Below are 25588 nucleotides of genomic sequence, written 5' to 3' on the forward strand. Positions count from 1 at the left end.
AGTGGGTTGCCATTTCCTGTTCCAGGGGATCTTCTTGACTGAGGGATAGAACCCGTGTCTCCTCCACTGCAGGCGGATTCTTTACCCAGGGAAGCCCCCTAATCACGGGATAGCCAGGGAACTCCTTTTAAGTAAGTTAGACTTCAATGACATTGCCCAGTGAAGACTGGCGTTGTCTACACTGATGCATCTAACCCTGAAGCACTGTATGTCTAATCCCACTGGGGTTTGGGGGCCCACACTGTGACTGCGAAAAGGAGAGAAACAGGACAATAAACACCATCTTTGTCTCCAGGCTAAAATGTTTTCTTCTAGGTGACCTGAGTGGGAACCGGTTACCTGACAGGGTGCACGCCCCCAGGAGATTCACGATATTCTCGTGGCTGCCCAGGTGGGTCATCATTTTGAGTTCAGACATGAGCGCCTCTCTCTCCGAGCTGTCTGCTTTCTCTGTCAATGGCAGGGCATCACAGATGAAAAGTGGAAGTAAAATAGGTATTTTAGATTATTTGATAAATTAAAATCTTCCTCTGTTCAGAGATTTGCATAAGTTTTAAAATACATTCAATAATGCATACATTTTGAATAGTAATACACTATGTTTTAAGGCAGAATTTCAAAGATTGCAGCATGAAAGTTGAATTAAATAATGTGCTTTTTCTATTGAACTTTTCTCTACCTGCAACATAAAAACCTTTAGACTTGACCCTTAAACAAGAAAAGAAAAAAAAATAATAACACATGACTTTCCTCCACAGTAGAAGTTAATGAATATGCTGAAGGGAGAAGCATGCTTTTCTTTTTTTTTGACTCTTGGTTTGTTGAAGTCATAGAGTGGCAAGATGGGCATGTGAGTGAGGGTTCCAGCCTGTGATCCTGAGATCTAGAACCTTAAATCTGTCAGGAATCCAGCGGCCAGGAGGCCACGCATGCTGCCTGAGTGTTCAGTTGCTAAGTTGGCTCTGACTGTTTCTGACCCTACGGACTGTGTAGCCCTCCAGGTTACTCTGTCCATGGGGTTTTCCAGCCAAGGACACTGGAGCAGGTTGCTGTTTCCTTTCTCGGGGCTCCTCCCCACCCAGGGATTGAACCCACCAACCCACACTGCCTGCACTGGCAGGCAGACTCTTCGCCGCTGAGCCACCTGGGAAGCCCGGTGAGAAGGTCCGAGAGGACCAATTCTCACCAACCAACTTCTCAAGAAACTCCTTACTTGATAATGAGGACATCACTGCTGACTAGGCTAGAATGCATCTACTACTTCCCCTGGAGTAAGGCTAGATAGTTTAGCAAATTTTACTTGGCATCTGGCTTGGAAATGTGGCATGGAGGTACTTATTGGTGCATTTAAAGATCTCCTGTCATTGAGGCCAATGTGCCCAGGTAGTCAGGACACCTGCCGCTGCTGGGAGGGTGCTGGAGCCCTAGAGGCCAGGGCAGGGTCTCAGGATCTTGCCCACCAGGCACCCACCCCTCCGTTTCTTTACATTCAATGGAGATTTGATTGGCTATTTCTAGGTGTCATTGTTTCATCCTGGAAGATGCTAACCTTTATGCGGCTTTCTAGAGATCCAGTGCATCTTCTTTGACTTGTGTAAGCTCTCAGAAGCATCTGGATTTCCAACCTCTTGGCCTAGGAGTGACATCCTTCTCTGAGTGCATCGGGACCCAATCTGCGTCCCATCTCCCACTGACTCACATTGTACAGGGATTTGTGCCTTTCAGGTGTCCATGTCCTATTCCTCATGACTCAAAGAACATACTTTACAACGACCCTAACTTTTTCAAAGTACTTTCATATACCACTACCTGACTTTCATTCATTCATTCAACAAGTATTTATTGAATGCCTACTAGGCAATGTGTCAGGACTTGGGGGAATAAATAGTAGAAACACACAGCCCCTGTCTTCCTGGAGCTCAGAACCTCCTTGAAAGGGTAGACAAGTAAATGAACTACAACATAGTGTCGTAAATGCCACATGGCACAAGCGAATCTATTTATGAAACAGAAGCAGACTCACAGACGTAAAGAACAGACTTGTGGTTGCCAAGGAGGAGGGGCATGGGGCAGAGGTGGACTGGGAGTTTGAGGTTAGCAGATGCAAATTATTATCTACGGGATGGATAAGCAACAAGGTCCTACTGTATAGCAGAGGGAACTAAATTCAATATCCAGTGATAAACCATCACGGAAAAGAATATAAAAAATAATGTATACATATGTATAACTGAATCACTTTGCTGTATAGCAGAAACTAATAAAACACTATAAATCAAGTATACTTCAATAAAAATAAAAAATAAATGCCACGTGGAAAATGAATGTAGCATGCTGTCCCACACAAGAGGGACACCTAACTCAGACTTGGGGAGGGTGGGAAGGGGATACTAAATGCTTATGCTGAGACCTGAGGGAAAACAGGAGTTAACCAAGTGAACTCAGAGTGGGAAGGATGAGAAAGAAGTCCTGAAGTCACTGGATGGGCCAAGATCAAGAAAGAGGACCACATGGAAGCAACCTAAATGCCCATCAACAGAGGAATGGATAAAGATGAGGTACAATGGAATATTATAAAAAGGCATGAGACAGTGTCATTTGCAGAAACATGGACAGATCTAGAGACAGTCAAACAGTGAAGAAAGTCACAAAGAGAAAAAAAATATCATATAATATCACTTATCTGTGAAACCTAGAAAAACAGTACAGGTGAATTTATTTGCAAAGCAGACACAGAGAATAAGCTTATAGATATCAAGGGGTGTCGGAGTAGGATGAACTGAGAGATTGGGATTGAAATATATATATTGTTGATACTGTGTATAAAATAGATAACTAATGAGAACCTACTGTAGAGCACAGGGAACTTGACATAATGCTCTGTGGTGACCTAAATGGGAAGGAAATCTAAAAAAGAGGAAATATACATATATGTATAACTGACTCACTTTGCTGTACAGCAGAAACTAATACAACATTGCAAAGCAACTATGTGTGTGTGTGCGCTCAGTTGTATCTGACTCTTTTGCAACCTCATGGACTATAGCCCACCAGCTCCTTCTGTCCATGAAATTCTCCAGGTAAGAATACTGGAGCAGGTTGCCACTTCCTACTCCAGGGTATCTTCCCGCTCAGGGATCAAACCCACGTCTCTTGCGTCTCCTGCATTGGCAGATGGATTTTTTTACCCCTGGGAAACCCCAAAGTAACTATACTCCAGTGAAATTTAAAAAAGAAAAAGAAAGAGATAGAGGACAGCATTCAAAATATACAGATCTGCCCTTATGAGGCTTGCGGACTACTGGGGCAGCTAACACACTAGCTAAATAAATAAACAGCCACGTAATTATAGTTGTGATCAATTTTATGGGGGGTGGGGAAGGCCCACAGGGAGCTGAGCTACAGCATCTAGCAAGGAACTTGAGCTCATCTGGGGTGTGAGAGATGGCTTCCCAGAGGAAGTGGTATCTGAGCTGAGATCTACAGGAGCAGGCAGTGATGCCGTGAAAGGGGAAGGGGAAGGATGGATGTGCAAAGGCCCTGAGGTGGGAAGAACACGGCACTCCAGAGGAACTGAGAGCTGCAAGGGCAGAGGCGAGCTGCAGCCACATCGTGCTGGGCTGTGTGGACTGTGCAAGATGAAAGCAACTGGGAAGATTAAATAGTAAAATTATGTGATCAGTTCTGCATATCAGAAGTATCACCTGGGCTTCAGAATCCAGAAGGAGGTAAGAGTGCATATAGAGTAGCTTCTTGGAAGGCTGGTGCATCCATTCGGAAGAGACAGGCAGTAACAGAGGTTAAGAGAAAAGAGGATGGACTCAAGAGGCACCTGCAGGAAGCCTGATAGGAATAGTTACAATGAGGATAGTTTCTAGGATGAGTCAGTCCTAGGTTCCTGGTTGGCCCAATTTGGGTGGCCTGTGGCCAGTCACTGGTACTTATAACCAATCGATGAGAGAGGGCCCAAGGGCCAGGGTTGGAAGAGTCCACTTTGGATAGGCTGTCTTTGAGGGACTCTGGAGACAGTCAGGCATGTGGACATAACCTGAAGCTTAGCAGGGAGATGCAGTCGTGAGAACCACTGGTACACGGGATGAGGTCATGGGCGAGTTGAGACAGCCCTTGAGGGTGAGGAGTGGAAAGGAAAGTGGGACCCGGAGCAAGTCTTCAGGCCACGTGAGAGATGGATGAGAAGATGAGGGAGCAGCCAAGGACAGGGCAGCAGTCAGAGGGTGGGAGGAAACCGGAAGAATACGGCGCCATGGAAACTGAAGGAAGAGAGCACATAAAGGTGGAGGGAACCGTCGATCGCTCCAACTTGTGCTGAAAATGCAAGTTACGCGAGGACAGAAAAATGCCCATTAGACTTAGTTCACGGTGGGGCATTGGAGGATGGGGGTCATGATCACTTAGAGCCAGCTGGGGGCACTCTTGCTAAGTGAATGATGCTCACGGAGGATGTTGGGGAGGGAGGGGTAAGAAACGAGTGGGGATACAGAAGGCACCGATTCCCTCTTCTACCCAGAGTTCATGTCACCACGTAAGATAAACAGCTGCCTGTAGCAATGGTAACCCCAAAGCAGAGAAACACCTAAGCAGACAGAGGAGAGGAAGAGGAGGTGGACTTGAGTTTTACATTCATGACGTAGTGGACACCAACCCCAACACACTCCCTTTTAAGCTTTGAAGCCGGGCAAGCCGTACCCATAACCATGATGGAAAAGAGGAGGCGGCAGGCGGCACCTCTCCTCTCGGCGCGTCTCTGTACCTTTCAGCATCTTGACTGCGACCTGGATGGAGACCCCTGTTTTACTAATTCCGTAGGCGGTCGCATTCATCACTTTTCCAAAAGCACCCGACCCCAGGACCTTCCCTGCAAGACACGTGTGAGTGAGTGAGCATTCGCTGAGGATTTTCCCACAGGAAGGAACCAGGCGAAACATCCAATTCTTACCAAATTCCAAGTTTTCTCTCGGAAACTCCCATTTGAGATCATACTCATATTCTCTGAAGTCAACGTAGAAGTACTCGTTATCCAGAGAGCCGGTCACCTGCACCATCTGCAGCTGGCTTTCGTAACGAAATTGCTTCCAAGAGGAAATAATGAGTCAGTCAGCCACAGGGCATTCTTCAGATATGGGACACAGTGACGGCTTTTTTTTTTTTTTTTTTTAACCTTTGGTTTTACCTTTTTGTACTTGTGACAAATCAGCATGGTTAAAACGGCGATGAAGGGAAGACAGAGGCCAATTGTCGCATAGAATGAGATGTTGTCCTGGATGGAAGGGAAGGGCCCTGCAACGGAAGAGCATCCCAGAGCAGTGGGTGAGAATCCGGAGATCGCAGGCTCGCTACAACCTCTCACGTCCTGCCTGAGGGGCTGTTATTTGTGATGCTTACGAGCCCTCTACGTACAGAAGCCCACAGAAAAGTCAGGCCATATTCATATAAAGGACACTTCCTTCCCAGAAAATTTTAGATGATTCTGAACCCATTTTATTTATTTATCTGGCCACACCCTGTGGCTTGTGGGATCTTAGTCCCCTGACCAGGGATGGAACCCATGCCCCCTGCATTGATGCACAGTCTTAACCACTGGTTGGTCAGGGAAATCCTCTGAGCCCAATTTAAAAAATCATTTCCTAGGGGTTTTCAGGATTACATCTATTTAAACCCATAGGATAGTCAAGCCAGATTAAAAAAAAAAAGAAGAAATCTGTCTACCATATATAAAATAGATAAACAACACAGTCCTAGTCTATAGCATAGGGGACTATATTTAATATCTTGTAATAAACTATAGTGGAAAAGAATCTGAAAAGTCACACATGTGACTGAATCAAGAATGTTTTTCTACTAGACATAAAGTAGACAAACAACACAGTCCCACTCTACAGCAAAGGGAACTATCAACATATTCTGTATTTTGTAATAAACTATAATGGAAAAGAATTCGAAAAAGAATGCACATATAAAACTGCATCACTTTGCTGTACACCCAAGACTAACACAACATTGTAACTCAACTATACCTCATTTTGAAAAAAAAAAAAGAAACTTGTGTTCCCACAGTGAAGCTGTCATATGAATGTGGGGAAGTTAGTTTGGGGATGCTGGTGATTCTAAACCATTAGTGTAGGCGGCCAGGTTTCAGAATTGCTTAATTTCAGAGGGCTCTAAATATCAAACCAAAAATGATAAAACAGCAGGCCAAAAGGCAAATAAGGAGATTAACTGAAAGGGAAAGAGGTAAAGACTCCAAATGACTAAATCCATCTCCCTGGATCTGGATCTCTGTTTGTTGTTGCTGTTGTTCAGTTGCTAAGTTACGTCCGACTCTTTGCGACCGCAGGGACTGTAACCCACCAGGCTCCTCTGTCCATGGGATTCTCCAGGCAAGAACCTGGGTTCTCCAGGTTGCCATTTCCTTCTCCAGGGGATCGTTCTGATCCAGGGATCAAATTCGAGACTCCTGCTTGGCACGCAGATTCCGTACCACTGAGCACCAGGGTCGTCAGGGTAGATGCCCACTATACCAGGAGTTTGGGGTACTACCCACGTTACCTGAATTCATGAGTTACAGTAACATCAGTAGAAGTCACTCTGCCCTTAAACTACAGAACACGTATTTAGTGGGGATTCCTGCCTGACTCAAAAAGCCTTCTCATCTCACACACTGAATCTGCACACTCTTATAAAACTCCCCCAAATAAAAGCCAAAGACAGGGCCTAACTTCTAGTGGGGAATTCCAGAAGGTGGCATGTTTCAATAGCGACTGCTGTCTACCTGGTGAGCTCAGAAGGATTGTCTCACAGGACATGCCAAGGGCATTGTAGGCACAACACTTCACCAGGAACCCTTTGACGGCCTCACTCATGTTCAGCGTGCTGCTCGATATCCACTGTCCAAACACTTTCTTGTTGGCCTTTTTATTCCAAATTCCTTCTGTGATTTCTTCTGTGCAGCTGAAAATAAATGGCAGAGAAGTCAAAGGGGCATGACTGTCATCAGATTGGAAGTAAGGGTTTCTCTAATGGGGTCTGTAAGAGACACATCTATTATAGGTTATCAGAAACAATCTGTGATCATTGAGAATTATGATCAACTAGGAAGGTAAGCCTTTGAAATGCTCTAGCGTTTCTTCTTAAACTGAATTCACGAGAAAGTGTCAGTACGTCAGAGAGAGTTTCATATTCTTCTAACACAAGAGAGGCCAAGGTCCTCATTACTTGGGGGACTTGTCTGAGCACTTCTTCCAGGTCCAGGATGGTATAGGGTACCCATCAGAGGAGCAAGAAGCCTGACTTGCAGATGCCTCAGCCAGCACTTGAGGTTTCCCTGTAGAAAACAAGAGGAAAACAAGCTCATGGAGCAGTGCACTTTTCAGAAAGGGTTTCAAAGTCAGGTTTACATAGGCTGCCCATGCACTCTAAGCAGTTGTGCTTCTTGGAGGCTGTCTCAGGCAGGACTCAAAGGGGGGGGTCGTTTCCCCTTGTCCTGTCACCTTCGGTGCAGGCAGCCCTACCACCTCTCTGGGGAGCACCCCCTGTCCATCACTAGACCCTTCCTGGAGAGAATGCAGGTATAGACTCTGTCTACTTGGTCACCCTAAAATGAGTCTTAGCTTCAGGAGAAGCATCTGCAGAAAAAGTCCAACGAAAGGTACTCTCCTCTTTTCATAGACCAAAGAAACAAAAATTAGTAAAATGACAGGTAGTATGACTTTTGGCTTTTTCTTAACATGATCTTTCAAAGTCCTAAAACCAGTAAAGTGATACACTAAAGCACCTTCCGAGAGGACATGGACTCAGCATCTTCACTTAAAAGGATGAGCCCTCAAAGAGGTCTGTGTATCACCAGAGCCAGGAGATATGAAGGTACAATTTCAGAACACTTCCACAGGTCAAAACAGTTTCATCACACTCCTTCCCTAAGCCATTGCTTAGCTCTTTCTGGTCTGAGTTAATACATCATTAAGGAGTCACAAGAGTGAAATAAAATTTCTTGACTACTTCACTTCTGGTTCTTTTTTTAAATTTCGATTTATTTATTTTTAACTGGAGGATAATTGCTTCACAATATTGCGTTGGTTTCTGCCATACATCAACATGAATCAGCTGTAGGTATATGTATGTCTCTTCCCTCTTGAACCTCCTCGCACCTCCCACCCCATCCCACCCCTGTAGGTTGTCACAAAGCCCTGGTTTGAGCTCCCTGCCTTATATAGCAACCCCCACCCCCAGCCGTCTAATTTAATATGGTAATATATGTCTCCATGCTACTCTCCCTATTCATCCCACCCTCTTCACTTACTTCTTATATTCAGTGTGAACTCTTTGGTGAACTGGGCGTCATCATTTTCTGCATGGAAGATATACTGTCCTGGCTGGTGTTTATGGTTGCAAAACTTAGATATGCTGTTGGAAAAAGAGTTAAAGACAGACTTAGCCAGATTCTTTGAGGAGATGCTGAAATGAGTGATGGTGTGCTTGGGAAGAGTCTCCCTGGAGACACTTCAGTCTCTCAAGCTCAGTGGAGGTGGCGTCTTCACTTGCTACTCAGAGTGTGGTCTACAAACAGGCAGCATCAGCCTCCATATTATCTGGGAATTCGTTAGAAATACAAAGTCCCAGCTCTGCCCCTCCCCTACACCTACTGACTGAGAGTCTACATTTTAAGATGATTTCCTTGTGATTCACATGCACATTAAAGGTTGAGAAGCCCTGATCCAGGCCGGGGCTCCTAAGAGAGACAAGAAGGTTCCAGCCACTACGGTTACATCCATTCCAGACTAGTCTTGACTTCCCAGAAACATGGAAAAACCTTGGCGGGTGGCAGAGCCCATGACCCCTCAACTTCCTGAAAGGACAGCTCTCTGAAGCTGGTCCAAGGCAGGACCTATGACCAGCCCTTGACTCCCATAGCAATTAACAGCGACAAGGGCTCAGATCCACTGAGTTTGTCCAGAAATCTCTGGGTGGTATCAGCAGGCTCTAGTATCTACTTGGAGTGCTCATCCATCATACCAACCAAGTATCTGGTATTGGGAATTACCCATCACACCTACCAGGTACATTGTACCTGGGCCAACTGATCAAGGACCCTGGAAAACAACCTAATTATTTAGACCTGATGGAGAAAGCAGGGAGGGGATGCTGTGGACTCCTAAGCAGGAGAGGAAAGTGATGAACAGTATTTCAGTTGAGAGTGAAATGCAGCAGGAAAGTGTACGGAAGGGAAGTAACCCAGCAAGTCCTTCATTCATTCATGGATTCACTCATTCATTCTCCCATCAATGGCACAGGCTGTTTGTGGGAGGAATTCAGAATACAACAGTCAGTCAGAAAAATCAGATTTCTGTTCTCACAGAACGAAGGGTTCAAAGGCAGACAAGTAAATATGCAGCTACTGTGCAATGTGGGAAGTCATAGGAGAGAAGTAAAAGATCAGACTTGAGAGCTCAGAGTGTGAAAAGATGAGTGTTGTCGAAGGCAGGGAAAACAGGGAGGGAGCAGAAACAGCCAACCTAAGAGGCACCAGGACCACGAGAGGCAGGAGGTGCTGGACCAGATGTGAAGATGAAGGAGAGACCAGAATCCCAGCTGATTCCCGAGTCGGACCATCCGCCTAGCAACCGCCAGAGCAGCTTCTGAGTACCGGTTTACCCGACGCCAACATTCTGCAACCTTAACTTGGAAGCTCAAAGGTAATTCTGACTGTGGACAGTGATGGGAGATTCCATTTCCTACCAAGTGAGCGAGCATCTAACAAGCTTTTTGTTTGCCTCGTTAATAAGAAGGCTGAAGAGGCAGAAAGGGGACTTTCTTATCTTGACCTACTTCGGGACAACATGAAGGAAATGGTTGCTGCAGTGGAAAATGACAGAAAGATGGAGGGAAAGGCAAATTATAACTTTAGGGAGAAAAGTAAGCAACACTACATGCAACTCCCAGACTTTTCGAAGGCAGGGTTTGAGTGGTCCAAGAAGAGAAAGATGTGAGCGTCCACAAGGGAAAATGTAATTCTCACTGGACAACAGCCAAAGACTCTGCAAAGGAACAAGAGATTAAAAGAGAAGCCAGTCTGGCTGGCCAGGGACCATGCTAAAAGCATCATTCAATTTGATAAAGAAATGACCAATACAACAATCGATAATTGCGTAGACCAAAGCAATCTGGTTTGTCTTTTCTTTTTTTTTTATAAGTGGAGACTGCATTGTTTTTATTTTTTTTTTCGGCTGCACCATTTGGCATGTGGGATCCTAGTTCCCCGACCAGGGATCAAACATTGGAAGTGCAGAGTCTTAACTACTGGACTGCCAGGGAAGTCCCAGAAATCTTTTTTTGAACGGTTTCCCTCCTAAGTCTCTTGTGCTGTCTGAATGGAGTCTGATTTGCCATGGATAGATGAGATAGGATCTGAAACGTTCTCGCTCTTCCAGGTGGGAAACTGGTCATAGAAACAGCCCGGACAAAAAAATTGCATATTCAAGTTCTCCTCAACCACTTGTCCACTTGTCCTATTTATGGCAGTTGACCCCTTCAAGGGCAACGACTGCAGTGCTGACCCTCCCTTGGAAACTCCAGGAGGACTAACCAGTTAGGACCAGGGAGTTTCAAAACTTCCTCTTTCCCTGGGACTTTTCTGAAAATGGCCAGCAGGCAGGAGATGGAAGATCAGGAAACGAGTTCATGGTGAAACACCTTTGGTGACTAAGATGTATTCTCAGTACAAATGAGAAGGGATTTCTCCTCTGTTATGAGCAAAATGCAGGTGATTTTCAGTTTTTATTTAGCGGCCAGAGGGGAGGACTTGAGAAGGCACAGGTATTTCCAGCAGCGCGGGGAGTAATTTCACTAGAAAGAAGGCTTTGTTCAAAGAGCAAGGGATGATGAAAGACAAACCGGAGGATAGGGAATAATAAAGGGCAAGTTGGGGAAGCTGAGAGCTTCTGAAACCGGAGAGTCGGGGGCTGGCAAGACTGAGGGACTCTTTGTGGCACTGGGAGGCCCCATCAGGAGACCTTGCCCACTCAGACGGTGGGGTGTGGAGCGGGCACAGTCTGGCTGAAATTGAACCCCGGTCCACACATGTTTCTGTCCAGGGTCAGACACAGGGGGGGGAGAGGTGCTGCTGATTTTATGTCACTCCATAATACTAAGCTCACTTTTATTCTATTTCAGGGTAGCCCAGAATCCTGGGGAAATATAACCATTAAAAACCCAATAGTGGGCACTTCCCTAGCAGTCCAGTGGTGAAAACTCCACGCTTCCAATGCAGGGGGCGTGGGTTCGATCCCTGGGTGGGGAACCTAAGATGACACATGCCTCATAGCCAAAATATAATAAAAGAAAAATTTCAAAACATTTTAAATCAAGAAAAATCCCCAATAGTGAAGCATGGCACATTTCAAAAGGAGGAAAGCGCACACCTGTATGTTCTCTCACACGCTGGGTGTGAGAATCTTGAACATTTGAAATGAACTGGTGTCCAGAGGCAGTACCAGAGTGATGGTTACAAACACAGGCTTTGACTCTGCTATCTCCCGGACTTCCCCAGTGGCTCAGCCAGTAAAGGATCCGCCTGCAGTGTGGGAGACCCAGGTTCCATCCCTGGGTTGGGAAGATCCTCTGGAGAAGGGAATGAAAACCCCACTCCAGTATTCTTGCCTGGAAAATCCCATGGACAGAGGAGGCTGGTGGGCTCTAATCCACGGGGTCACAAAGAGTCGGGCATGACTGAGAGACTAATGCCCACCGCTATCATCCAGCGGTGTGACCTTGGACAAGTCACTGAAACTCTCTGTTCTGATTTCCTTATCTGCAAAGTGAAGATAGTATCTACCTTATATGGTTGTTAGAGTAGTTTTTGTTACATTTTCATTAAAGCAGTTTTCCATAAACTGCTTATAATAGTGTCTAGTTGTTGTTCAGTCGCTAAGTTGTGTCTGCCTCTTTGCGACCTCATGGACTGTAGTCCACCAGGCTCCTCTGTCCGTGGGATTTTCCAGGCAAGAATACTAGAGTGGGTTACCATTTCTTTCTCCAATGATTGTGCCTAGCACATAGTAAACATGATAAATGCGTTAGATCATCATTACTATGAGGCTTATTAAGTCTGGGAATCATTCTGAATAAAAAAGACATTTAGAAGCTTTACTCTGGGGTATACCTTGTCAGATAGTCACATTAAAACAAAGATGCAAATTAAAAAAAAAAAAAACTTAAGTAAATGCCCATCAAGGAGTTAGACAAAATAAAATCTTCTGAAAAGTGGAATACCATGTAGCCATAAAAGCGATCATGTAAATAATAATACACTTATTAACACAGCAAGAGATGATATTTTAAAGGGGAAAATTGGGTGACAAATGGCACAATTAATTTCATGTTTATACAAAAACCTATACTTCTGTTTCTATCATGGCAGTTACATAGACAAAGTCTGAAATATAAGCCCTGGTGGTGGAATTGCGGGTGTTAGATCTTTTTTCTTTTTAAGGCAATTTCAGAAATTAAGAGTGAATGAAAGGGACTGACTTTGCCCCAGGTCTGGGGTAAGTAACATAACCTGTTTCCATATTTCATAAAATGGAATGATGAGGATCAAATGAGATGATCTGTATTAAGGACTTTGCACACTGGCACATCGCAAGGGCTCAAAGAACTTTCTTTTGTTCTCGGTGAGGCTTCATGACCTGGTCAGTACCTTACAACTGAGTGGGCAGGATTTGGAAATTCCCACTGTTCACTACAAGCAAACATCTTCTCCTTGTGTTTGTTACACTCAGGGCTCATCTCCTTCAGGGAACCAAAACAGTCCTTCCAAAGGAGCTCAATGCAGTCCTGCAATCACATATCATTTATTGACTTGAGAGCTGGCTTTTCTGTTTGTCCCGAGAAGGACCGTGGCTCATCGCTCAGAACCCACACTCTACCATACCGCCGGTACCAGGAAGCACTGTTAATGCCTGTGGTGGGCAGAACTCAGACTGGCAGAATTGGAAAATTATATATTTCAGGAAAAAAGAAAATACAGGAATCTGGCATGCCTAAGGAGAGTCTCTCAGAAGAGACTATTTAAATAATTATAACATCCTAATAAGTTGTTGTGTGTGTGTGTGTGTGTGTTTAACTAAGAAATTAGGAAAAGCTAAGGCAGATTTGTTTATAAGTCTACAGAGATAGGAAATTAAGCAAAAGAACAGATGAAATATCCTAGAACCTTTTCCCAAGACCTGGTTATCAGGGCTGCTGGAAAGTTACAATTTCATAAAACGTAAACATAAAGGCAAACCCTAATAAACTCTGTGCAATATTTGAGGAAGTAAATTGGAGAAACGAAGCTGTGAAGGTGGGGGAAGCTGCTCGATTTCTGGCACACACACGACCACACCAAAGCTTTTTCAGGAGTACTGTTATTACGAGACCTTTCGGTTACACAGAAAAACTGGTGGCACTTTGCTTCTAAAGTCCTCTCCTGCCACATGATGAAAATTCTGTACTTCATCAACAAAATTCAGTTTGACTAAATAGTTGAAACTGAGTGGTGGGTAAAGGATGCTGACGCTATTATCCCCTGAGTTCACTAGTAAATTGAGAACATTTTAGAATAAACAATGGAAAAGAACTCAGAATTTAGTCTGCACCCCCAATGACAACACAGAGCCTCATGCACAGAGCAGAAGATACTGAGAGCACTTGTGTTCAATTTTTTTGGTCATTCATCTTTTATTCAATATTTTGAGTGTCTTTTTCATGATGAAGGAGGCTCTGTGTCACCTGGCATTATGAATCAAGTGGGCCATCACACTCACTGAATCATTTTCATCAATTAATACTGTAGCTCTTCAAGAACTTTTTAAATAAAATAAATACTGAGTGTTAAGTGTAGTGGTGAGTGTGCATTTTGAGTTGATTTCTGGGAGGTGATGATGAATTCATTCATTTACTAAATGGCTGTTGACTATTTACTAAATAGCTGTTGCCTTGTACAATAGCACAAGGCATTGTACAACGCCTTTCTAAAAAGACAGGAAAATGGCAGTGCCTATCAACAGCGATTCAACACCCAAGAGGCTAACTGTATCACCCGGTAACTAGGGGTGAGAGGTACAATCACCCTAGGCATCAGGATCTTCCCTAATTTATCCATTTAGCTGCCTCTTGAAGATAACTACTTGGGGTCAGGGATGCAGGCTGTGATCAAGGAATGAAACCAGATGAACTAGATTGGCCCAAGACCCATATATATCAGAGACACGGTCCTCCAATCAGTGAGTCTGTCAGATCTTAAGAATGGTGCCAGGTGTCACCAGCACAAATAGCAATGACCTCCCAGGTGGCCCCTGGCACTTAAATGAGCCTGCATAACTTGAGGGGGTTGAGGGGGAGACATCACCTTGTTCACACTTGTAGCCCCTGAAGGCATTGAGCCCACTGAGAAGGTATTAAAGGAATATTTGTTGAACTAAACTGAACTGATCATCTGTCTCTTTGAATCAAGGTTGCAAGAGAATCCTGTAGAACTAAGAGCTTCTCTGACACCGGGTGACAACACAAAGAAGAGGGAAAGGGACAGCACAGACACCCTAAACACAAGTAGTCAACTCAACTAGCAGGACGACTGGCCCTCTGCCTTCTACTTTCAGAAGTTTGATGGTTGAGAATAAGGGCGTATGACAATGGGGTGACGCCCCCCTCCAAGGCAGTGGTTCTCAACCACAGGAACTTTTTCTCACCAGGGGACATCCAGCAATGTCCACAGATATTTTAGGCTGTCACAAGAGGGGTTAGTAGTGCTATTGACATCCATGGGGAGGAGACCTGGGACTCGGCAAATATCCTACCACACAGAAGAAAGACTCTACCACCACCGCCCCCAGCACCCTGAGTGGAGAATTACCCAGCCCAAGATGTCAACAGTCTGTTGTTGAGAAGCCCTGAGTTAGGGGACTGTGAGTCCATCCAAAGGCTGCCTTCTTAATTACTTTAAAAATGAATGCTTTGAACATTAGGAGGTTTGGGCAAGAGAGGATAGACAGTTCCATACAAACTCTGAATTACAGAGTGCTTTTTAAAACGCACATAAGGGAATTTCCTGGTAGTCCAGCGGCTAAGACTCCAATGCAGGGGGCCTGGGTTCAATCCCTGGTCATGGAACATGCCTCAACTAACACCTGGCACAGCTGAATAAAGAAATAAGTAAAATATTTAAAAAATTAACTGACTTCTAAACCAAAAGTTATTTTTTAAAAATAAAAAAGCAAACAAGGATAAGCTACAAATCACTTTGGGGTATGGAATAGCATGGTTATCAGGAAACAGAGAAGAATCAAGATGAAAAGAGCTTGAATTTCCCTGGTGGTCTAGTGGTTAAGAATCCTCCTGCCAATGAAGGGGACATGGGTTCAATCCCTGGTCTGGGAAAGATTCCACATGCCGTGGGGCAACTGATCCGGCATGCCCTAGAGCCCACGGCTCTTCAACAAGAGACGCCGCCTCAGTAGGAAGCCTGAGCATCTCAACCAAGAGTAGCCACCACTCTCTGCAAGTAGAGAAAGCCGGTGCCCAGCAACAAAGACCCAGCACAACCAAAATTAAATAAACAAAACACTTTTTAAAAAGATGAAAAGAGCTTAGCTCTGACTCATCTCCTAGACCTGTGCCATCCAACAGGAATATAATGCAAGCCACATGCATAATTTTAAAGTTTCCAGTTAGCTACCTAAAAAAGTGAAAAGGAGTAAACAGTAATGATAGATTTATTGAACTTAATATATCTAAAATACTAGCATCTCCGGATGGCTAACAAACACATGAAAAGATGCTCAACATCACTCATTATTAGAGAAATGCAAATTAAAACCACAATGAGGTACCACTTCACACCAGTCAGAATGGCTGCGATCCAAAAATCTGCAAGCAATAAATGCTGGAGAGGGTGTGGAGAAAAGGGAACCCTCCTACACTGTTGGTGGGAATGCAAACTAGTACAGCCACTATGGAGAACAGTATGGAGATTCCTTAAAAAATTGCAAATAGAACTACCTTATGACCCAGCAATCCCACTGCTGGGCATACACACTGAGGAAACCAGAATTGAAAGAGACACATGTACCCCAATGTTCATTGAAGCACTGTTTATAATAGCTAGGACATGGAAACAACCTAGATGTCCATCAGCAGATGAATGGATAAGAAAGCTGTGGTACATATACACAATGGAGTATTACTCAGCCGTTAAAAAGAATTCATTTGAATCAGTTCTGATGAGATGGATGAAACTGGAGCCGATTATACAGAGTGAAGTAAGCCAGAAAGAAAAACACCAATACAGTAGACTAACACATATATATGGAATTTAGGAAGATGGCAATGACGACCCTGTATGCAAGACAGGGAAAGAGACACAGATGTGTATAATGGACTTTTGGACTCAGAGGGAGAGGGAGAGGGTGGGATGATTTGGGAGAATGACATTCTAACATGTATACTATCATGTAAGAATTGAATCGCCAGTCTATGTCTGATGCAGGATACAGCATGCTTGGAGCTGGTGCATGGGGATGACCCAGAGAGATGTTATGGGGAGGGAGGTGGGAGGGGGGTTCATGTTTGGGAACGCATGTAAGAATTAAAGATTTTAAAATTTAAAAAAAAATAAAATAAAAAATAAAACATTTTAAATCTTAAAACAAAACAAAACAAAAACAAACAAAAATAAATAAATAAAATACTAGCATCTTAACATATAATCAAGATAAAAATTATTGAGATATTTCACAGCCTATTTCTCATATTAAGTCCTAAAAACCTGCTGTGCATGTTACAGTCACAGTGCGTCCCCACTGGCACCAAATGTCAAGCTCTCAACAGCCACGCGTGGATAGATCCGGACTGCACAGTCCAGGACCAGACCTGTGACAGGACTCACCAGAGGTTCTCATTAAACACATGGACTCTGGATGCAATATGCCTCTGCGATTACTCAAGTGTAGTTATTAAAGAGCAAAGGAAACAGGTGCACCCCAGAGAACCAACTTCTGACCGTAGTTTCTTTTGTGACTGAACTTTCAGCATCTAAACTCAACAGCTAGCAACTAGCAAAGGAGATTAATCCAAGCCCTGACATGGCACCTTGAAACAACGTTCAGCTGTGCTCCAAGTGTCCTGCAAGTCAGCTGTAATGTCAAGAAAAATATATTTCGATGGTGAAAACCACTGCAGAATCAGTATATTGTGATAAAAATTGGACCAAGAATCAACTGTGCAGTATTCTTTTGAAAAATGTAGCCTTGGGGCATAGCGCCCCAATTTTGGTTCATCGTGTCTGAAATGGGAGCAAGGAATCCACATGTTTTAATATCCACCCAGATGATTACTATACAGTTGGTTTAAGGACTCACGTTGAGAATCAGTGGTTTACCATAAGCCCATCAACTCGCTTAAGACAGGACAGGTGCCTCTCAGCTCATAGTCTATCCTGAAACCATTGTTACCAGGGATTAGTTTTAAGAGATAAAAAACATCAGAGCCCATAGGATATACAAGGAAAAGCTGTTTTTTTGAGGGAGAAAGAGAGATAAATTCGGAGTTTGAAATTAACATATACCCACTACTATATGTAAACTAGGTTAACAACAAGACCTACTGTATGGCAAGGGGAACTGCACCCAATACCTTGTGATAATCTATAAGGGGAGAGAAGCTGAAAGAGAAGATATATGTATGTGTAAGAGGCTTCCCTGGTGGCTTCCCAGTGGCAAAGAATCAGCCTACTAATGAAGGAGACTCAGGTTTAGTCCCTGGGTCGGTAAGAGCCCCTGGAGAAGGAAATGGCAACCCACTCCAGTATTCTTGCCTGGAGAATCCTATGGGCAGAGGAGCCTGGCTGGTTACAGTCTATGGGTTGCAAAAGAGTCAGACATGACTATAGCGACTACACAACAGCAAAAAATATGTGCATAAATGAATCACTGTGCTGTACACCTGAAACTAACATAACACTGCAAATTAACTATCCTTCAACTATCAATCAAACACATGTTGATTTTTATTTTCCAAAGAGGGACTGAAGAATTTCTCCCCTAAGAGAAACTTGAGTGTGGTTGGACAAACCCTCAGGAAAATGAGATTTTCCTTCAGCATTTATCCTTGGGCTACGTCTGTGTTTGTTTTTTGAAAACTCAAATCAATATACCTATAGGTAGCGTTTTCGGTTTTTCAGGGGTTTTACTTCCTCAGCCGTCTGCCAAGGGGCTGACAGAGACTTGGTGTACCAGTAGCACATAGCCTCAAATAGGAAGTAACTCTCGGGTGACTCAGAAAATGCCGCACTCAAACTGATAATGGTTCTTTCTGTTTTTCGTGAGTAGGTTGCACTCTTTGAACTGATTAAAGAGTTGTCATTGTGCCCTCAAGTCCGCTGCGTTGCTTGTCTTCTATATCAGCATGATAGCACTTTAACTCCAGGGTAACCAGAAGGGTCTGGCCAAGAATGATGATGCCCCTTGGACTCACCTGTACCCATCATCCAGACCACTTTGCTCACAAGGAAATGATTTTCGAGAGAAGGTCCACGTACATCTGATTTGTGGGTATGCTTTAAACCTGACAGAAAAACAAAACTCTTCATACTGGTCAATTTCATAATCTTCATTTGATTTGGAAACATTTATAAATCCCTTTTCTGTAAAAAAAAAAAAGAATGCATTTCTAAATTAGATAATGAGATTCATATGGAAATATATTGAGAAGATAAATTTTTATTCATTAGTTTTAAGCAAGAAAACTGAGATTTGATAGCCCAACAAGAAACACATGAGTCCTGTCCCAGTTAGAAGCCTGAGCACATCACCTTCTGATTCCGCTCAGAATTAGATGTGAATAATCGATGCTCTTCCCAGAGAAATGTATAAAGACATCTATTGATTTTGCATACAACTTCAAGGGGTTGGAGGACTCCCCCAGACCTGGTGAACCATGGACACAGAGGGACCCACCTACAATCCCCCAGTCAGAAGGGCCTCCTCGTGACTTATCCTACATAAAATAATCTCAGGGCACAAATAAAAGAACAGTCTAGCCAGTGATACTCACAAGGTTTCCCTGGGGAATACTTCCTCATTAGTTTGATAAGAGAATCTTTTTATTTCTCAGCATTTTCAAAGTAGGTGGCTAAAGGCTGCCACCTACTCAGAGATCACTTTTTTAAAAAAAATTTATTGCTGTCTCTGAGATTACTTACAGCAGGGTTATTGTCAGATCCTACACAGCCCACCCAAATTTCCATTTCTTCAAGGTTCAGTGGTAAAGAATCCACCTGCCAATGCAGGAGACACGGGTTCAATCCCTGGGTCAGGAATATCCCCTGGAAAAGGAAGTGGCTGCCCACTTCAGTAATCTCCTGGACAGAAGAGCCTGGCAGACTACAATCCATGGGGTCCCAAAAGAGTTGGACACAACCAAGTGACCAAACAAGTATTTGTTGGGTTTTCTCAGCCACTGCTCTCTGCCCTTGAGGGGCAGTTCTCAGGTAGTTCTTAGAACAAGTGCTTATTAATGGTGCATCCTGCGTCTGGCTCTCAGCCACGTCTGGGGCTACAAGGATAGAAGGAATTATTCCTGTCCTTAGGAACCTTCCAACCTATTGGAAGACAAAAATCCACAAACAGGGGGTCACATTACAATGTGATGAGTGCAAAAACAGTGGCATTCAAGCAGGCTCAGGCTCGGTTTAACCGGAAAAGGAAGGGAGGGGGCAGCTTGTATTGATTTCACAAAGCTATCCTAATTCAATTTCTCTCTCATCTTTTTGATACTAACCTTATACTGAAAGCAGAATTTGCAGCACCTCCCTTACACTCCACACTAAAACAAATAAAAACACGAGTACAGATTATGTGCGCAGCTGCATTACCTAGGATGGTGACCAAAGCTGATTTACTGGGATGCTCTGAAGAGGAACAAGTGTAATAGCCAGTGTCGTTTCTTCCCACTGATGATACAAAAGCAAACAGAATCCGTATCATAGTTCTGTTTGTGGAATAGGTACTCATCTCAAAGTAGCTGCCCTAGATTTTAATATAAAACAGAGTTTGAATGGAGTGATTTCCACCTGGATTCTTGGTTCATTTTTCTGCATTTCAGAATACAAGCTCATCCTCTCACCTCTTCCAGTGCTTTATTCTCTAATTCCCAGCTGAGCCCGAATCCATGGTTTACGTGAATGGCTTTGCACCTTATCCATAAAGGTTCCCCTACTTTAAGAAATAATTGTGGCGGTGTGGTCTGAGGAGTCTGGTTTAGATCTAGAAGATGAAAAAATCTCGGGTAAGAAGAAAAGTGATTCCCCCCTGCCCCACACAATATATCCTGAACATTCTGCAGAATAAAGGTTTTAATGGTATCTCAGGGCTTCCCTGGGGGCTCAGTGGTAAAGAATCTGCCTGAGACACAGGAAGATCCCACGTGCCATGGAGCAACTAAGTCCATGGGTCACAACTGCTGAGTTTTTGCTCTAGAGCCTGGGAGCTGCAACTACTAAGCCCACGTGCAGCAACTACTGAGCCCACACGCCCTGGAGCCTGCGCTACGTAACAAGAGAAGCTACCACAGTGAGAGGTCCGTGCACCCCAACTAGAGAGTAGCCCCCCATTTGCTGCAACTAGAGAAAAGCCTGTGCATCAACAAAGACCCAGCACAGCCAAAAATAAAATAAATTAAAAAAAAAGATTTTAATGGCATCTTAAATATTACAAACTATCCAAAATAAAAGGATCTTTCAGAGATTAAGTAGTCTCTTATGAAGAAATGAGCACAGACAGAATCCATAATATTATACTGAAAATGGCCTGAAGGAACTATAGCATTTTTGAAATTGCGTGAGGACCTAAGGGGTGATGATTAGTCCCAGACTGTCTCCAAGGAACAGTCACAGAAAATGGACACGATCTGACGGTCTTACCTATAGTGAAGAGCTTGGTACATTCCCTGCCCAGCTCATTTCTTGCACAGCACCTGATATCTGTTCCAAATAACTCATGGAGGACGCTCTCCTCCTTCGTGACGACAGCTGGACTCTCTCCTTTACAGCTGCAATTAAAAAAGAAATGTCAGTTGACTTAAACGCCTTTTAAAATGACAAGCGAGTATTCAGGAGAAGAACCAGATAAAAGGTTGTAGAGTTTAAGAGCCTGATAAGAAAATAAAGATAGGAGCAGGTCACAAGGCAAACCAATTCATACTGAAGGTGCCCGGACCAGCCACGGAATTCTTAAGGGAACTAGTTAGTTATTCATCACCTCACCTAATTAGAATCACGCTGGAAGGAATCACATAATAAAAGAGTTCAAAAGGTTTTGAGAAAGGCATGGATACTAAAGGGGAAAAGGACGGGAGGAACTGGAAAACTGGGATTGACATATATACACTCACTATTGATAGTATGTATAAAATAGAAAACAGCGTGTGTGAAATAGGTAACAGCATGTATAAAACAGATAACTAATGAGAACACGGGCTTCCCTGACAATCCAGGGTGGTGGCTCAGAGGTAAAGAATCCGCCTGAAAATGCAGGAGACAAAGGTTCAGTCCCTGGCTCGGGAAGATCCCCTGGAAAAGGGAATGGCGACCCACTCCAGTATTCTTGCCCGGGGAAATCCCATGGACAGAGGAGCGGGGCGGGCTACAGGCTATGGGGTCCCAAAAGAGTTGAACGCAACTTAGCAACTAAACAACAAATGAGAACATATTGTATAGCTCAGGGAGCTCGACCTAAATGCTCCGAGGTGGCCTGAACGGCGAGGAAATCCAGAAGTGAGGGGGTGCTTGTACATGTAGGTCAGATGCATTTTGCTGCTCACTAGAAACTAATACAACACGGTAACGCAACTATACTACCATAAACATTTATTTAAATAAAGATTTCGTGTCTGGTGACCTCTTGGTTGTTGTTAAACAGAGAAAATGAATGGAAGAATTGAGAAAAGACAGAAAAGGGGTGGGGAAGCAAGTGGAGAAAAGGAAAAGCACAATTAGGTTCTAATACAGCAACAAGGTGTAGGCTCTTTGAAGCTCTGAAGAGGACAAGCAGTGAAAGGAGAGAGGCCAGGGTTGCAGAAGTGCCCAGGGTCCCCCCAGCTCACAGAGGAGAGGGTGGTGTCACCTGAGAGGAGCCAGCCCCACCTGGGGATTTGGGCCTCCCTGGTGGCTCAGTGCTAAAGAATCTGCCTGCAGTGCAGGTGACTCAGGTTTGATAAAATCCCCTGGAGGGCACGGGAACCCACTCCAGTATCCTTGCCTGGAGAATCCCCAAGGACAGAGGAGCCTGTCGGGCTACAGTCCATGGGGTCGCAAAGAGTCACCACTGAAGCAACTTAGCACACACGCACGGGGACTTGAGGGACTTCTCCCTGCCCTCTCCCACCTCCCTAACTATCACCTTTCCCAAAGCAGGTACAGCTTTTGGAATAGTCACAGCTTTCTGTGACTACACAGACTATACACAGAAGCTGTCACTTTTCTCCTCTTTATCACTTCAGTCACATAAATTCTTTGTTTACACATTATTCCTTGAGTTTTAAAAATGACAACAATAATTCTTTTTAAATTACAATAATAATTTTTTTTTTTTTTTGGCCAAGTGGTAAGGGAAATCTTAGACCCCTGACCAGGATGTAACCTGAGTCCCCTGCATTGGAAGATCAGAGTCTAAACCACTGGACTGTCAGGGAAGTCCCAATAATAATTAATCTTTAAGATGACAATAATTGCTTATTATAGAAATTTTGGAAAATCCAGAAAAACCCAAAGAAAAGAATTTTAATTTGCCCATATTCCTACCACCATGAGATGACCAACTGTTACTATTTTGCTGTGTGTAGCTTTCTGATCTTTTTCTTCCCTGTTCACACATTTATATCTATAGGTAATCTCTTTTTCCTTCAAAATGTGGGATCCCAGTTTTCTCATTCGGCAACCTGATTTTTTTTTTCTCCTTCTCTTTAGTCCCATTTTTCAATTAAAGTTGTTTAGTACATTTTAATTAGTTCAAACAGCATGAATCCTTACTTTGTGAACACTTAGGTATAACACATTTATAAGGTACTTAGTATCTACCAGGCATTGTTCTGTGCATTTCACGTGTACCGATTCATTTCCTCATCAGAGTGATCGTATAAGGTACAGACCGCTACCAGCCCCACGATTCTAATGAGGTGGGAAGGGGTTAAGTAACTCATTCAAGGCCACACAGGTATAAGCACAGAAGGGTTCAGACCCAGGCAGATTCTACATCTTCAATCATATCTGCTCTTCCAGAATACATGGAATAAGCACAAATTAAACATTCATTCACAGGGGATTTTTTTACCTATAGGGGATTATTCACTAAAACCTGGACCTGGGACGTCCCTGGGGGCCCAGGGACTAAGACTCCATGCATCCAATGCAGGGGGCCAGGGATCCTTCCCTGGCCAGGGAACTAGGTCCTGAGCGGCTAAGACCCAGTGCAGCCAAATAAGGTAAAAGTAAAGAATAAAAAAATTCAAAAGTCTGGACCTTTTCTTTTAAAAAAAAAAAAACAACAGTTAAACAACCATTTATGACTTTATTTATTTATTTGGCTGTGCTGGATCTGTGCTGCTGTGTGGGCGTTCTCTGTAGTTGTGGAGAGTGGGGGCTACTCTCTAGTTAGGGTACCCCAGCTTCTCATTGCGGTGGCTTCTCTTGTTGCAGAGCACGGGTTCTAGGGCATGCGGGCTTCTGCCGGTCATTGCACGTGGGCTCAGTAGTTGTGGCGCCCAAGCTCTAGAGCACAGGGTCAATGTTGTGGCGCCTGGGCTTAGGTGCTTGATCAGGGATCGAACCCGTTTCTTCCGCATTGGCAGATGGCTCTTTACTACTGAGCCACCAGGGAAGCCCTGGACCTTTCTTTTTCCCCCAACAGAGTCAACAACCCTGTAACTTAAAGGGCATTTATTCATGTCCTGTGATATGCAGGGAGCGTCCTACAGGTCAGTGACATGACCAATGAGGGGCTCCAAAGGCCCCCTCACTAAGACACGCCCCCCACTTTCCCCCTGGGAAGTCCACACCAATCATGCTTTAAAAGGCCATGTTTCTTGTTAACATGGTGATAACTTGTACATACAGTATGATGTCAACTATATTAGAGAAAGTCACAAGCGCCGTTCTCACATCATACCTGTCACTCTGTGAATCGCAGAACACCCATTCCACCGTCGGTTCTGGAACACTCTCTGAGATGCAGACCAAGGCGTCCTGATTTTCCATTTTTCTAAAGTAAGGTTTTCTTAACGTGTAAAGCAGTGTACCTAAAGCATTATAAATTATTCATGTTTTAATATTAAAAATGTTTCATATGAAAACCATTAAAAAATAATTACTTAGTCTCCTCAAAAGAAGAATTCTACATCAAGAAAAGTTAATCTCATATACTCTAGCAGTATCTTCCACTTTACTCCAAATATATACAATAACATAGCCCCTCCTCACCAATATATTAAACTCAACTCAGGCTGAAATGCTGACTGGCATTTACGCTCTTAGCTAATGTCTTTGGCTATTTCATGAATCCAAAGACAACTAAAGTTTAGTGGAGGGAAGCCAGGTAAAAAAACAAATATCAATATGCATGGGAAAAAGAAGAGCAGAAATAACATAAAGTTTATAACACATACTTATCTAGCTTTGAGGCTCAGCTTTCTGCCCACATGGAGAAGGGCATGGCAACCCACTCCAGTATTCTTGCCTGGAGAATCCCCATGGACAGAGGAACCTGGAGGGCTACAGTCCATGGGGTTGCAAAGAGTCGGACACGACTGAGCAACTAACACTTTCTGCCCACAATTTTATCTAGAACTAGGCAGAAATATAGTCAAACGAAGATAGAATTGAAACAGAATTAAGAGGTTTATTTTAGCCTCTTAATCACATTGAACCTCCCCCCCCTCCTTCCTTGTATCTTCCCCTCCCCCTCCCCACGGTGCTTATCATATCATCTTTACTTCTGCTTGGAACCCTTAGCGACAGGAGTTCATGACCTCCCAGAGTAGATCCTTCCAGTTTGGAACCTTTTTTTTTTAAAAGAACGCTAAATTTCAATCTTCTCCCTTATAATCAATTCTTTTAAAATACTATAATACTTTATATATATATATATGAATATATATACACCAAAGATATACAAAGAGTAAATTTTGAAGCATAATAAATGAAAATGAAGATCCATGGACCCATGCTCTACTTAATAACTGGAATAATCATAAATACCTTTGAATCTACTTTTGTGTTTCTCTCCATGTCTCGACCCTAGGTTAACTTTATCCTGAATTTTGTGTTTGTCATTCTCAAACTTTAAAAAATGTCTGTATCACATAGATGGGTGGCCCCAAACAATATATTGGTTTGTTTGCTTGTTTCTGGGCTTCAACACGTGCAATCACTCAATATGCAGTCCTTCACAATTTCAGTTATTTATCCAACCTTATTTTAGAGACTCGTCCATGGTTTTGCATGCATGTAGCTACGCTTAACTCAAAACTCTTGATGAAAGGGAAA

The 25588-nt window shown here is 43.6% G+C and overlaps 1 protein-coding gene across 1 annotated transcript in view; it reads right to left on the reverse strand.

Annotated features, from left to right (window-relative positions):
* FLT3 (fms related tyrosine kinase 3) overlaps window positions 1-25588 on the reverse strand; it is a 67991-nt gene that overhangs the window by 14054 nt on the left and 28349 nt on the right. The window contains exons 5-16 of the mRNA XM_018056593.1: window positions 24213-24342; window positions 20972-21099; window positions 20176-20315; window positions 19925-20078; window positions 18526-18694; window positions 8318-8421; window positions 7234-7342; window positions 6791-6969; window positions 5192-5298; window positions 4958-5090; window positions 4772-4876; window positions 340-450 (exon numbers count right to left, since the gene is read on the reverse strand). Of these exons, the coding sequence (XP_017912082.1) occupies window positions 340-450; window positions 4772-4876; window positions 4958-5090; window positions 5192-5298; window positions 6791-6969; window positions 7234-7342; window positions 8318-8421; window positions 18526-18694; window positions 19925-20078; window positions 20176-20315; window positions 20972-21099; window positions 24213-24342 (1569 nt within the window). The remainder of the gene's footprint in view (window positions 1-339; window positions 451-4771; window positions 4877-4957; window positions 5091-5191; window positions 5299-6790; window positions 6970-7233; window positions 7343-8317; window positions 8422-18525; window positions 18695-19924; window positions 20079-20175; window positions 20316-20971; window positions 21100-24212; window positions 24343-25588) is intronic.

Source organism: Capra hircus, chromosome 12 (genome assembly GCF_001704415.2).
Source record: "Capra hircus breed San Clemente chromosome 12, ASM170441v1, whole genome shotgun sequence".
Taxonomy (NCBI): Eukaryota; Metazoa; Chordata; class Mammalia; order Artiodactyla; family Bovidae; genus Capra; species Capra hircus.